Below are 14,568 nucleotides of genomic sequence, written 5' to 3'. Positions count from 1 at the left end.
CCAACTGAAGCTCCTTTCTCTGTGACAACTCCAGCTGTGTCAAGTTGACACAAAACTAACCAGTACAACTTCCTTCCTGCTGCCATGTTCATCCAAACCCCATCCTCTCCACCCCCATACTATGAGGTTTCAAGTGCTCAAGCCAGGCCCAGTGTCACACTTACTTTCTTCTTGCTGCCTGCTGATGCAAATGTAGAACTCTCAGCTCCTCCTCCCATACCATGTCTGCCTTCATGCCACAATGCTTCCCACCATGATAATAATGGACTAAACCTCTGAACCTGTAAGCCCCCTCCAATTAAATGTTTTCCTTCATAAAAGTTGCCATAGTGATGGTGTCTTTTCACAGCAACAGAAATTCTAAGACACGTGTGATGGCTTGTAACAGTAATAAAAAAAAGAACTAGGACAGAAGTTGGTATAAAGATGTGAGCCAGTTCTGGAACAGGCCTGACCATCCTCAGACTTTGGGTTAAGAAAATGGTTGAATGCTAGAAGAAGAGCTTAATGGATCAGTCATCCTGGCAGAAGCTTGGTCGACATCAGTGCTAAGAGCAATGTGAACTATGGAGGCTCAGCTCCAGACATTTCCAAAAATATTGGCTAAAGACAATTGTGTTATATGGCAGATCGTGCTTTTGGGCCCTGTCCTAGGAATCGCCTAAGGCTAAACTGAAGTTTTGGATTTTTTATAGCAGAAGAGGTTTCAAGACAAGCCTAATATTGACTTTGATGTGTGGTCATTAGTGATCACACACAGATTTACAACTAAAAAGATCAAGGGGGGGGGCAAAACACACAGTTTGAAGAGAACAGTACCAGAAAATTTAATGCTGGAGCCTTGGTTGGTGCTAAAAGAAATAAGGAGATGGAATAAAGGAAGTGATGTCCTCAAGGTGAGATTTGTCCAGCTGATGCTGAAAGTTGGGGAGAAGAGCCTAAGGAATTACATGTTCCTTATGAGCAACAACAAATCAAAGTTTATGCAAATGTAATTCAAGGACTGGGACAGGTTCCATCTCAGGCAGGCAGCTGAAGCTCACAGACTTGGCCACATAGTCATGAAGTATACAGGAGTAAAGGGGCTGTGGAGACATTCTCAGTGGCTAAGGAAAGCTGCCGAGGCTAGGCCTGTGATAGCAGTGTCCCTGCATGGAATCCTGGAGAGGCTACTGTATGACACTGTGAAAATGAAGCACACTGCGTGCAGACCTCAAGGTGTCAAAAATGCCACGATGTTGGCCATGGGATATCTGCCAAGGAGAACTGTATACAGACAGCAGAAACAGCCCAAGAAAGAGAAATGTGTTAAAGTCCGACAAGCTGGAAGGGAAGAGGTATCTAAGCCTTTTGATGTCAGAAGTAAACCTACAAGATCTAGAGTTTGCCTCCTGGTTTTCTGTCTTGTGTTGGTTCAGCATTTCCTCACTAAGCCCCTTCTTCCCTTTTGGGATGGTAATGGAAATTCTGTGCCTTTGTATGACAGAAGTATGTGACTAGCTTCTGTCACAACCTTTTACAGAGGTTACAACTGAGAGATTGTCTTGACTCTTAAGGAAAGACATTGAACTTTTTAAACTACACTGGGCCTGAAATAGACTTATGTGGACTTTTGAAGATGGAGTAAATGCATTTTGCATTATGATATGGCTACAAGCATATAGAGGCCAAGGAGTGGAATATGAATGGACCCTAGAGGCGCAAATATTTGAATGTTTGGTCCCCAATTGATGGAAGTGTTTGGGAAATATTAGAAAGTGTGACTCTGAAGGGTGTATGTCACTGGGGGTAGGATTGGGCTTTTGCAAAGACTCACCCCATTCCGTGTGTGTGCGCGTTCGAGCGAACACACACATCAACATGCCTGCCTGCTTGCCTGCCTTATGTTTGTGGATTGGATGTAAGCTCTCATATACTGCTCCAGCACCATGCCTACCTGCCTGCTGCTATGCCCCCAACCAAGATGATCATGGACTCTAACCCTCTGGAACCATGAGGCCCAATAAAATGCTTTATTTTATAAGTTACCTTGGTTATAGTGTTTTGTCACCGCAACAGAAAAGTAACTAAGACAGCTATGAATGAAGCCAGATGTCTGCATGAGTCATCTGAGCAGGATGGTGGGGTCAGGTAGGTAGGGTGGGGGTACTGGGAAAGCCAGAAGTCAACCTTGGGTGCCATGCCTCAGGCGCTAACCACTTTACTTTTTGAGACAGAGTCTCATTGGCCTAGAGATCTTCAATTCATCTAGGCTGGTTGATAAGAGATCTGCTTGTCTCCAACTCCCCAATATTCATGACTGCATGCACAAACCACCACATCCAACATTTTAAAGTGAGTTCTAAGGCTCAAACATTACGTTCTCAGGCTTAAAAGGAATGCACTTTACTGAGTCATATCCTAGCCCCAAGTCTTAGTTTTGAAGGAATAAAATAAAAAGCTTTCCACTGAAGTCTGATGTGGAAAGGACTTAACCAGCTTCATAATCATGCATTCTTTGAGTAAAATTACCGCATCAAAAAATAGGAGCATGGACCAAGATGAAACCTGAAGAGGTGGAGAGGGGATATAGTAAAAGTACCCAAAAACATACACAAAATGAATATTTAATGTTAAATACGTTAATTTTTTATTTTAATTAATTAAAAATAATTTTTTAAGGGCCAGCGAAAATGACTCAGCAAGTAAAGGCATTTGCTGAAAGTCTGAAATTTAAGTTCAATGCCAGTGCTCACATGGAGAGAGCTAATTCCTGCAAGTTGTCCTCTGAACTCCAAAAACAACACAGACCCATATACACAGAGATACAAACAAATTCATTTTTAAAAAAATTGTTTTAAGCAGAAAATGAAGAAAGTGAGCACTTACCGGGACTGTGGCAGTCCTTTCTTACTGAGGTCTGCCCTCACACGTTCACCTACATGTCTATAAATCTCCACCAGACTGTTTATTGCTGCGTCTCGAACCTAGACGTAAAAGAAGAAATCTTGCCGGTGCTTCACGTCATTCCCCAGCCCTTCCCGAGAGGAGCCAGTACACTATATGCCAACCCAATTTATCACCAGTCTACCATGCATACAATCCCTGCACATGCCAGACTAAGCAAGGGCACATCTGGATGTTTTCACTCCCATAAAATGATCCCAAATATTATAGAAAGAAATCCCCAGCTCTTTATACAGGTCCCCAAGTCCTCCCCATTCTTTAACATGTGATGTCAAGAAACCAGAATTTTCAAAATAAAAAAAAATCAATAAACTTATGCTATAAGAAGATCAGAAATGTGGTGGTTTGAATGAGAACAGCGCCCAGTTGTTTGAACTGCTTGGGAAGGATGAAGGGGTACAGCGTTGTTGGAGGAGGAGGTATGTATGTCAGTACTGTGGGTGGGCTCTCAATGCCCACACCAGCCCCAGTTAGCTCTCTCTCTGCATCCTGCTTGTGGATCAACACGGGAGCTCTCAGCTACTGCTCTAATGCCATGCCTGCCTGCACACTGCCATGCTCCCTGCCATGAAAGTCATGAACTCTAACCTTGTCTTAGTAACTAAGACATTGTATAAGTAGGTGATGGAAAGCATCAGCTTTGTGTCTGAGGAGATTAAGACAAGCAACAAAAATGAGCAATGGCCTGCTACAAGTACCCTACTTTCAAGGAGCTTACAAAGCTAAAAAGAAGCAACGCCACACACAAATACTACTTTTAACAGAAAGCAGGAAGGATATGATCAATGTTGTCTAATACCAAAGACTACAACAGAAAGGTAGGAACAGGGATGCTGGGTAAAGAGCTGACCCTGTAGGCACAAGGACCCAGGTGACCCCTGGAACCCATGTCAAAAAGCTAGGTGGGCAAACACTTATAATCCCAGCACTGGACAACAGAGACAGATGGACCCTGGGGCTCAATGACCATCTAGTAGAGTCTACATACTAAATTCTAGGGTCATGAGACCATCTTAAAATACAAGGTGGACAATGCCTGCAGAATGATAGATACTGAAGTTTTCCTCTAAATACTGACGTTTTCCTCGAGCTTCCACATGCATGCATGCTCCCCCATCCCCTCATTCGCACTGGGGCGTGCATACACACGCGCATGCGCGCGCGCGCGCGCGCGCGCGCGCGCGCACACACACACACACACACACACACACACACACTGGGGAGGAGGGGTAGAATGATCTTATCAGTGCTCAGAACTACTTCAACAGGGTGTGCCGCAGTTGGCCCCTAAGGTACATGTGCCTACAGATTCTGGGTAGAAAGTAGTAATTTGAAGTTCAGTCTGTTAACACAATTTCACATTTTATTTCTTTAAAAAAAATCTCTTGCTTTATTTTTATTTATTTATTTTGTAATTTAAAAATTTTATGTGTATTTATATGATTTGCCTTAAATTTATATATGTGGACTCTGTGTGTTCCTGAAATCCATGGAGGCCACAAGAGGGCACCAGATCACCCAGACCTAGAGTTATGGAGAATTGTGAGCAGCCATGTGAGTGCTAGGAACTGAACTCAGGTTCTCTAGAACAGTGTAAGTATTCCTAACTGCTGAGCCATCTCGTCCATCGGTAATTGTCACTTCTGAGACTGGGTGTCCCTGCACAGTGCTTGCTGACCTGGAACCCACTACGTAGAGAAGCTGGCCTTGACCCCGAGATCCACCTGTCTCCCTCCCAAGTGCTGAGGCTTCGGGGATGTGCCTCCACGCAGGGCACCTTTTTTAAATGTATAGAATCTTTGCACTAATTACTGAGAGCTGTTAGATACAACCCCACATAAAGGCATGATTTTCACATTTAAGTTGAATTGCTACTAGTGAGAATCAGCCCAGAAGTGCCTGCCTGTGGGTAATGAACACTTGATATGCAGATGTATGCACGTTACCTAACCAGGACTCCCAAGATTTGGTATGGAAAGGACACACATACGAATATTGTGAAGACCTAGCAGTGCAGTCAAATATTGTCACTTATTTAAAACAGCAGTTAAGGGATTCTCAAAACCCCACTACATGTTGCAGGTATGGGATTTCCGCAAATGCAATGTCTGCCTCCGGCTGGGGAGACTCCTAGTAAGCTGGTCCCCACAGTAACGCCAGACTGAGAACACTCACCTCCAGAGAACTCACACCGAGACTCAAAAAGCACTTGCTACGGCCCTAACAGGGAAGCAGGCTCAAGACCCAAGTGTCCCCAGGGTCAGCTGTGCAAGGCCAGGACATGTGTTCCCTCTAGGCTTTCTGTGTTGGCCTGGGTAGTCCAAGGTTTGATATATTCTCCTAAACTGATACTCATGCTGGCTCTAATATCAACATGAAAACAACTGAGGCGGTGTGTCCAGAATGCAAGATTGTGTTGATCATGTGATATTTAACCCAAGTTATTCCAAAATAAGGAGAACCTTGCCAAAACTCCCAGAGAGATCTCACACATTCCCTCTGCTCTGGACCTCAACAGGGAAGTGGAATCAGGGAGCGGTGCTACGTAAGAAGAGACAGCCTTTCCAGTTCAGGCCAGTTCTCGGTGCTGTGCGCTATGTGTTTGCTAGCTGAGCATCCCCGGACAGAAACCTGCCAAAGTGATGCAGCAGGTGAGTTCTGAGGCTCCTCTGAATAGCTTTAAGGGAACAAGGACACTGCTTTCCAACTTCTAAGTATTAACATGTCACTGCTAATGCCCCTCCAAATCTACACAGGATCTGAGCCTCTGAGGAGAAAAGGCTGCTGTTACTCCCACAGCACCCAGCAGAGGCTGACAAGATGGGACTTCTATAACAAAAAATATAAATACAGAACAAGGCCAAAGGTGAGAAGTGAAAGCAAGAGCACAGAAGTCTCCTGGGAGACTGCTGTGGCGGCCGCTATTTGTGCTTTTTGGTTTGTGTTTAGTATTGAGATTTGATTTTATGAACATGAGTGCTTTGCTCAGATGTCTGCCTGTGCGCCACAGTGTTGCCACATGACAGTGCTGGGGACTGAACTCTGGTCTTCTGTAAGAACAAGTACTCTTAGCCACCTCCCCCATGGCTTTACAAACGCCAATGGTCAGCTAAACCCTTTACCACAATCAGTGGTCCATGGAGGAAGGGCCTCCCACCTGCTGCATGCACACGTGTGTGCACACACACACACACACACACACACACACACACACATACCAGAATGCACCTTCCCAGGATGCAGATGTTCTTCCCACTCACCTGGCTGTTGGGATCTCCCAATAGGTTACATATATGTGGCACAATCTTGCTTAGTGTTAGAGTCTGGGCCCCAGAGCTGGAAACGAAAGGCATGCATGAGACCAAGGGAGAGAGGCCAATGCCCACACCTGCCCTTCCTCCACCCCCAAGGTATGATTAGCCCCTCATACAAGGTTCCCTCCATTATACTCAAGATGGCTCCAAAGTTCCACACAGCCCATCTGCAGTGCTCCGGCCCTTCAATGGTCTGGCCGTGACGGCTACACCAGGGCCTGTGCTTTGACATGGTGCTTGCCTCAGACTCTAGCTCTGCTGTCAGGTCGCATTTCCTGCTCTGCCAAACTCAGTGAACCTAACCAAGCTCCCTCAGGGTCCCCTCTGAAGGGGTCTGCAGACACTCTGTTAGCTCTGCTGATGACATGACAGTGCCAAGATGGCTGGCAGCAGGGTATCCAACTCCACACTGCTCTACTGGGGATAGGCTTGTCACCTCTCTTTGAGGTTTACTTTTATTTATATGCATGTCTGTCTGTATGCACACAAGAGATATCAGGTCCCCTAAAGGGAAATGTATAGATAGTTGATAGCCACCTGATGTGGGTTCTGGGAACCAAGCTCAGGTCCTCTGAAAGAGAAACAAGCACCTTTAAGCACAATGCTCCAGCCTGTTGGCCACTTTGCTGTCTCAATGCTGATGTCACAGACACCCTTTGTGAATACATGGTATAAAACAGCACAGGGAACTCTGGAAATTATTTCAGCAGTTTCTTTAAAACCTAAAGATGGGGTAGGGGTTGGAGGGATGACTCAGTGGTTAAGAGCATTTGATCCAGCTCAGTGCACAGCACCCACATGGCAGCTCACAACCACCTGTGCTCCACTTCCAGGGGATCTAATGCCCTCTTCAGGCCTCCAAGGGAACCAAGCACACATGTGGCACACAGATGTACATGCAGATAAAACTCCCAAATTTAATAAACAAATAAACAAACAAACAAATAATGGCCTTAGAAAATGACCCTGCTAATGTACTCTTACTCAAGAGGACTGAAAATTTACACTTCTGCATTAACTTGTATACATGTCCATAGCAATTTTACTCCTAGGAGGCCCAAACTTGAAGTTACCCATATTGTCTTCAATGGATAAAGGGCTAAATAAACTGGGCTACCAAAGATTCTAAACCGAAGGATTCTACTCAACATTGAAACAACATGAGTTTCATACAGTGGCACACAGTGCTGCCTCTAGGGAATTTAACTACGTGGAAATCTAAATAGTAACCCTGAAAAGATCACAGGGTTGATTCCACTTGAGAAGCCACAAAAGCATAACTAGTGGTTGCCACAGACTATAAAGTGTACATACAAAAGGTCAGTGGACAGGAATCTCTCTCTCTCCCTTACACACACACACACACACACACACACACACACACACACCAGTCTGTGTGCAGCTGTGGCAGTATGAGCAAGCTCTGTGGACAACAATAGCAATTTCTACAGGGTACAGAGTCTTACCACTACCCGAGTGTAGGGAGAAGATCTATGTCCCAGTTCATTTCTTCACAACTAACTGTAGATTTAGTTACTTCAGGATAAAGGAGGGAGGGGTATTTTATCTTATTTTGTTTTTGTAACTTTAGCCAAGGGGCTAGAAATGTGATTCAAATTTTAGAATACTTCCCCAGACACATGGTGGCCTGTGCCAGTAATCCCAGCTGTTGAGGGATGGAGACAGGAGGATCAGGAGTTCAGGAAATACTCAGTTACAAAAGGAGTCTAAGACAGAAGTGCTACATGAGACTCTACTTTTTATTTAAGGAAGGAAAGAAAGGAGGAAGGGAAGAAGAGAGGGAGGAAGGGAAGGAGGGAAGGATGGAAGGAGGGAGGGAGAGAGGGAGGGGCGGGCAAGCTCTAGTTAAGCAGAGTTGCAGGTGTACCCCAGACTTACGCATTGAGTGTCGCGATAAGGCAGAGGCAGATGCCCTCCCTGGTGCGGAAGTTCTTGTGTTTGAAGCCTCCGAGCATTCTGTCCCACACATACTGTAGGCGACAAGGGACAGGTGAGAGGGAAACGGTTCTGCAACTCTTCACAGTAAGACAGGGGTCATCAAAATAAGAGCTCCTGGCAGGAACCAAACTGGCCCCATACCCGCCCCCAGGGTCCTCTCATAATCGCACTGACATTGGACAAGGTACGACTTTATTAAACACACCCAGTTAAAGTGTGAAAAGCATGTGTACTTATGTAACTCCACTGGGTTCTCCCAACAGCCCTAAGGAGGCATAACCACCCCATTTTATGACTGAGAATGGTTCAGCCCAAAGCACAGTAGGTACACACACTGCTTTCTGTCTAGAACACCTCTCCTCACTGAGGCTCACTCCAGTACGTCTCCCTGGGGAAACTGCTGATGGCTGCCCCAGCTGCAACACTAACAACGGTCAGTGAGACCCTGAAAGACAGGGCTGGGTCCATCCATTCTAGCAAGTCCAGCTAACTCTCATATAGGAAGCACAGCCCTAGCCAGGCCTACTGGCTCCTCTGATACCACTAGCTGCCTCTTTCCAGAGAAATGGAGAGCCAGTCATGTAAATAAGCTAAAGCGCCTAACAGAGTAATCAAACACTCCACACTCCAACTCACTAATTTATTCAAATGATACAGTCTATTAGTTATGTATTTAGATCTCTCATATGAGGAGGGACTGTGGGCCATAAGAATGTTCATCTCCGTACTAGCTGGTTTTATGTCAAGTTGACACAAGCTAGAGTCATTAGAGAGGAAGGAGCCTTAATTGAGGGAACATCTCCATGAGATCCAGCTCTAAGGCACTGTCTCAATAGAGATCAATGGGGGAGGACCCAGCACATTGTGGGTGATGCCATCCTTGGGCTGGCAGTCCTGGGTTCTATAAGAAAGCAAGCCATGGGAAGCAAGGCAATATGAAGTACCCCTCCATTCCCTCCAGGGTTCCTGCCCTGCTTGAGTTCCTGTCCTGACTTCCTTCAATGATGAACAGTGATGTGGAAGCATAAACTACTGAATAAACCCTGTCCTCCCCAACTTGCTGAGAAACATTCTCAGTGTTTGTTGAGGCGACGGAGACTCTAAAACAATCTCTAACCCGTTGGCTTAAGAGAAACTTAGCCCAGAGAGCTGCACACACGGTTTGTGCTGACAGTCCCACTTCGCTTGCCCTACCTGGGGATTAGCAGCTTGATCCATGATCTTTAGCAGCAGGGTTTGGTCTTGCTCCCTCACGGAGTCTTTAGCATCTCCCAGTCTGTCTATTAGACTTGGCAACACTGGAAACCAAAATGGAAATGGATTAAATGAGAATACATCTTGGAATCTGAGGTCACCTGCCGCTCATCGGCAGTTTGCTGGCCTAACTAAGGTGGCTATTCCAAAGCTAGGGCTGGGTGAGGACTGTGTCTATAATCTCTGCACTCAGGTCATGGAGGAAGGAGAATCAGGAGTTCAAGGTCATCCTTTGCAGACAATGTTCAAGGCCAGCCAATACTACATGGCACCCAGTGTGGGAGGGAGGGAGACCTTACAGTAGGAGGGCTCACACAGCCCCACCATCCCCTGCTGCTGGGAGAGTGAGCCATTCTCATCAGGGGGGTTATGAATATGGACTCACCTTGCAAACATCCCTCAGCTATGCTTCTGTACGCAACCCTAGTGAGACTCGGTGGGTCATGGGAGGAAAAAAAGACAGAAATGTAGAAGGAGCTAAATGGAGAAAGAAGGGTATCAAGCAGGAGTGAGAGGGAAATAAAGGCAACTGCAAGAGTGGGGGTGTGGTGGAAATACACTGTAGGAAATGTCATGCTTGTAACTGACATATGCAATAAAAACATTAAGCAAAGACCAGCATGCTTCAGTGACAATTGGTACATTTTATTTATAGCATACAAAAGACACACAGCACATCCATACACTGAAGCATGGGCCAGCCCTCCCATGTCTATTCCAACCCAGTTAGGCCTCTTGTGAGAATCCATGAGTCCTGAGCTAATGTAGAAGGGAAATGGAAAATGTCCAAACACCAAATTCCTAACAGTAAGTTTTAGGCTCCCACCATCCTTCTCAGTGAGCGCACTGACCGCAAAGCTACAGTTAAAAAAAAAAAAAAAAAGGAAGCACACTGGTAATGAACAGTGGGAAATTCCAGCTGACACTGTTGCTCAGTGGTTAGTGCTTGCTGGCACACAGAGGACATAGGTTCTATCCACTCACTGCGCACACAGAAGGGAATCAAGAAAAGGGAATGGAGAGATTCTCTACTAAAGCAGTTGTGTAAACAGAATTGCTTAGTGTTTACATCGCCACCATGAAACACACTGATTAGTGATATCTATACCGTGGGAAAATCCAACTGGTTCCTTTTTTGTAGGACCTTTCAAAGAAAACTGCCTCTCCGAGGAGGTTGTGAGGACAATACGTACTGGCTGGCATCAAGCTGATGACTAAACTGGCATAAAAATCCTCAATTGGCAATATTATAATAATTCGGGATTAGAGGGAAAGGTACCAGTTTAGGGGCAGTGAGGCCACGATGTGGCATGAGTCCAGGGTGGGACGGAAGGATGAGAGTCTTCTAGCTAAAGCTCACCTGTGCCGATTTGCGCCTTGAACCGGTCCTGCAGCCTAGTCACCAGTGCCGACAGGATGTCCATGCCCAGGAGAACCACCTGCAACGCAAAGAAGCACAGCGTCAGCGGTGCAGTAGGGTGGCGCTGGCATAGCTGGTCCCCACGGGCGCCCAGCGACTGGGAAGGCGGAGCTGGCTAGTCAGGAAAGGGTGCTCGGCACGGAAACACCCGCTTTGGTTTGGAAGAAAAACTCGCCGAGGCGGAACTCCACCGAAGCAGCACGACCTAGAGGAGCCCACTGCGGCCCCGCCCCATCCTTGAGTTGCGTATGCAAATTTACCAGGTCGCAAACCCCCCCCCCTCAAATTGCTAACTCTAAGCCTCCCTCCGGCCCCGCCCAGAAAGGGGTGTATGCAAATTTTCAGACTTGTGACGCGCGGCCTTCTGGGTAAAGACAAGCAGGCTTCAGGAAGCCCCTCGGGAGTTTCAGAAAAACCGAAAATGTATTCGACATGGGAAGCAGCAGTCGAAGAAAATACTGTACACCGGCGGGTTGGGGGCAGGCCTCCTGCGGCGATCACCGCAACCAAACCCGGACTTAGAGCTTTCTGGCTGCCGATCGCGCGTGGTTGCAGGCAACCATCCTTTTCTTGGGGTTGCGCTACTGTCCAATGAACGCTTAGTGAGGGCAGTACTGCTAACGCCTGACAACACACCTGCATCGGTTAGAGCTTTGCTTTACCTTGGTGCAATTTTTGGAAAACCCACAAAACCTCTCTTCCTAGCCTAAATATTTAAAGATAAAGTAACCGCGTGTGTACTGTTCTCGCAGTTCCTCTACTGTTTGCTAGAGGGCAGCCGGGACGCAATTACTTGCAAGACCAGCTTTCTCACCCCTGCCCTAAGACAATAAAAACTCCCTTTGGAAACATAGACTGTACCTTTAAAGGGTTCCGTATTTGTATATGAGTTTTCATCCAGTTTACAAGTCAATCTATATACTAGTTCAAACACCAAACCAGCACTGCGAGGAATTAGATACTTGAAAGTGTATAAGTCTTTTGAGGCGCAGAGTCTATGTAGCCCTGGATTGGCCTGCAATTTAGCATGTAGCCCGTGCTAGCCTTAAACTTGTAGCTCCCAACTGCTAAAATTAAAGGCATGTGCCACTTCCCGGGGCCCTTTTTTCTCCCAACTTTTAAAATAGTTCTATTTATGAGCATTTTCTTTAAAACAAACAAAGCAAAAAACTGGTCTTACTTTTGAGCCACGGGATTTAAGTTTCCTTAGTTTGGCTTCCTTCCAAAGAGCACAGTAGGAATGGGAGGTAGTTTTACAGTACAGAAACCTGACAAACCATTACCTCAGCCAGGTGACCAAGGTCATCTTAAACAATGCTAAGTCATGCTGGTGATGTAAGTTTGGTATAATGTAATGCACACTTTCCCTCTGTCACGGTCTCTGTAAAGCCAACAAGCTGTGAGTAATCCCAAGGAAAACATGAGGGAAGCTCAAACCTGCCCAGTGCGCCACTGTTAGAGTCAAAACCAAGGATACTGCCACAGTGAAAACAAATTGTTTTATAGCTTCTTAACTTGCCTGGGAAAAAGAAAATGACTTTCCAGAGATTGTTTTGTTTTGTTTTGAAAGAACCAAATAATAAACAAACCAAATTAAGAGCCAAAGAATGGGCTCCATTGAAAGTTCAGTGTATGTAGAGCAAGAGAAATTAAACAGGAAAGGTCCAAGTGCAGCCCAAGGAAGCAAAGGGTCAGAGAACCCAAAGGCGCGGGTGCACAGCAGAGGCAGATGAGTGGTAAAAAGCAACAGCTGACATTCACTAGCGGCTACTACAAAGGAAAAGGGAGGGAGGGAGGAAGAGAGCAAGGGAGGCAGGAAGTGACAGCACAAAGAAATAGGAACTGCACACTGCTGTTGGGAGTGCAAAATGAGAACCTGTGTGCAAAATATCTTCAGAAAATTAAATAGAATTGAACTGTATGATCCAGCAATTCTGCTCTGGATGCGAACACAACGGAGGTCAAGGGCTCTGTGTGCTCATGTCCGTGGCAGCAATTCTACAGTAAGTAGGATAACGCTCGCTCAACACATGGTCTTATCGCTGTCCTCTACCCTTCCTATCCACAACTGTGCTTTCACAGTTTTAGCTATCACAGCAAACAACAGTCCCAAAGTAACACATGAAAATTCCTGAAGTAAACAACTTATTGAATTTAAATTATGTGCTATTCTGAAGAGCACAGTAATTAATCACACTATACTGCTCAGACCCACTCAGACATGATCCATCCCTCTGGCACCCAGCATCCATGCAGTATGTGCTGCCCTCTATGAATCGCTTGGCACCCACACTGCAGCTCTGCTGGGAGACAGAGTGAGCTGTAACCCTTAGCTACTTGCAAATGTTCCCAAAGCATGAGAGTGACACTGACAATCTGAGTATGCCAAAGAGAAAGTTTTGGGACTACAGGGTGTAGTTACACATCTGGCTTCCCCTTCAGCAAGGGCTTCACAGATCAGTGAATATGTGCAGAAACACAAATAGCAAGACTTTCAGCACAAGGTGCTGGGCTCCCTCCTACTGACTACAAAACGGAAGGATCGAAGGCAGTGCCACTAGTTCACATGCAAACTTATAACAGCGAAATCCATCAACAGCCAGGAAAGGAAAGAGATCCTGACACAGCAAGCATTACAACAGTGGAAACAGTGCTATTTTTACATAGACGCCCTTGGGTCACTCCAGTATCTACAGGGAGTAAAATGAGAGTGCCTCCTGTCACACACCAGGCACAATCAGTACATCAAAAGCTGCTCCATGACCCTGGGATAGGAGAAAATCCGGGCCAGATAAACACAAACTTCACAGGACCAGACTCAAGAGCTGGACCAAACTGGATGGGCTCTCTCATTCCTAAGGCCCATACAGAGACTCTGCATAGCCATGATGTTTACAAGCCTTCTGACTACACCAAGGCCACTTAGTGCTGCACCAGCAGCAGCACATTCGCAGACCTGGCTGTTCGCCTCTCTCCAGGTAGCTTCGGACCGTGGACAAGTCATAACACCTCCCAGGCAACACCAAATAACCTCCAAAGTCAGCTGACTCTCTTTGGTGCCCTGATAATGCCAGGTCCTGAAGAAGCACACAGGTTCCCTAACCCCAAACTCTTGGGGACAGGGGAGAGCAGGCTCCACCATCCATTGTCAGCTATCCATCTCCAATCTGCAGAGCACACGTGAAGGCTAGGCAGCTTTACTAACATGCCTGGCACACAGTAGGTACCCATAAGGACCTGCCCCCCTCAGCAGGAGAGCATGGGTTAGGGCTGGGAAGAGGGCTCAATTGGTAAAGTGCTTGAAGTACAATGTCCATCCCTAGAACCCAAAGAAAAGGCCAGGGATGGTGGCGTTTGCCTGTAATCCTCACACTGAGGAGGCAGAGACAGGAGGATCCCCGTGTCTTACTGACCAGCTAGCCAGCCTAGCAAGCTCCACCATCACTGAAGCGTCAAAACATAAACGTGGCCAGGCATGGTGACACACACCTTTAATACTACCGGAGGCAGGCAGATCCAGTGAGTTTGAGACAACCTTGATCTACATAGAAAGTTTCATGAGAGTCAGGGCTACACAGAGACATGCCCATCGAAAAGAAAGAAAGAAAGAAAGAAAGAAAGAAAGAAAGAAAGAAAGAAAGAAAGAAAGAAAGAAAGAGAGAGAGAGAGAGAGAG

The 14,568-nt window shown here is 46.3% G+C and overlaps 1 protein-coding gene and 1 non-coding gene across 41 annotated transcripts in view; one reads left to right on the top strand and one right to left on the bottom strand.

The window, feature by feature from the left end:
• Clasp1 (cytoplasmic linker associated protein 1) overlaps nucleotides 1-14,568 on the bottom strand; it is a 219,805-nt gene that overhangs the window by 133,921 nt on the left and 71,316 nt on the right. For all 40 annotated transcript variants that reach the window (XM_029538538.1, XM_029538549.1, XM_029538540.1 and 37 more), the window contains 5 exons: nucleotides 10,834-10,912; nucleotides 9,414-9,517; nucleotides 8,160-8,251; nucleotides 6,207-6,282; nucleotides 2,869-2,966 (listed from right to left, as the gene is read on the bottom strand). In XM_029538538.1, coding sequence (XP_029394398.1) covers nucleotides 2,869-2,966; nucleotides 6,207-6,282; nucleotides 8,160-8,251; nucleotides 9,414-9,517; nucleotides 10,834-10,912 — 449 coding nt within the window. The remainder of the gene's footprint in view (nucleotides 1-2,868; nucleotides 2,967-6,206; nucleotides 6,283-8,159; nucleotides 8,252-9,413; nucleotides 9,518-10,833; nucleotides 10,913-14,568) is intronic.
• LOC115064193 lies at nucleotides 11,452-11,576 on the top strand. Its single transcript, XR_003844025.1, has one exon. It is a non-coding gene; the product is annotated as a U4atac minor spliceosomal RNA (small nuclear RNA).

Source organism: Mus pahari, chromosome 5 (assembly GCF_900095145.1).
Source record: "Mus pahari chromosome 5, PAHARI_EIJ_v1.1, whole genome shotgun sequence".
Classification (NCBI taxonomy): domain Eukaryota; kingdom Metazoa; phylum Chordata; class Mammalia; order Rodentia; family Muridae; genus Mus; species Mus pahari.
This window is presented reverse-complemented; position numbering and strand designations above follow the sequence as displayed.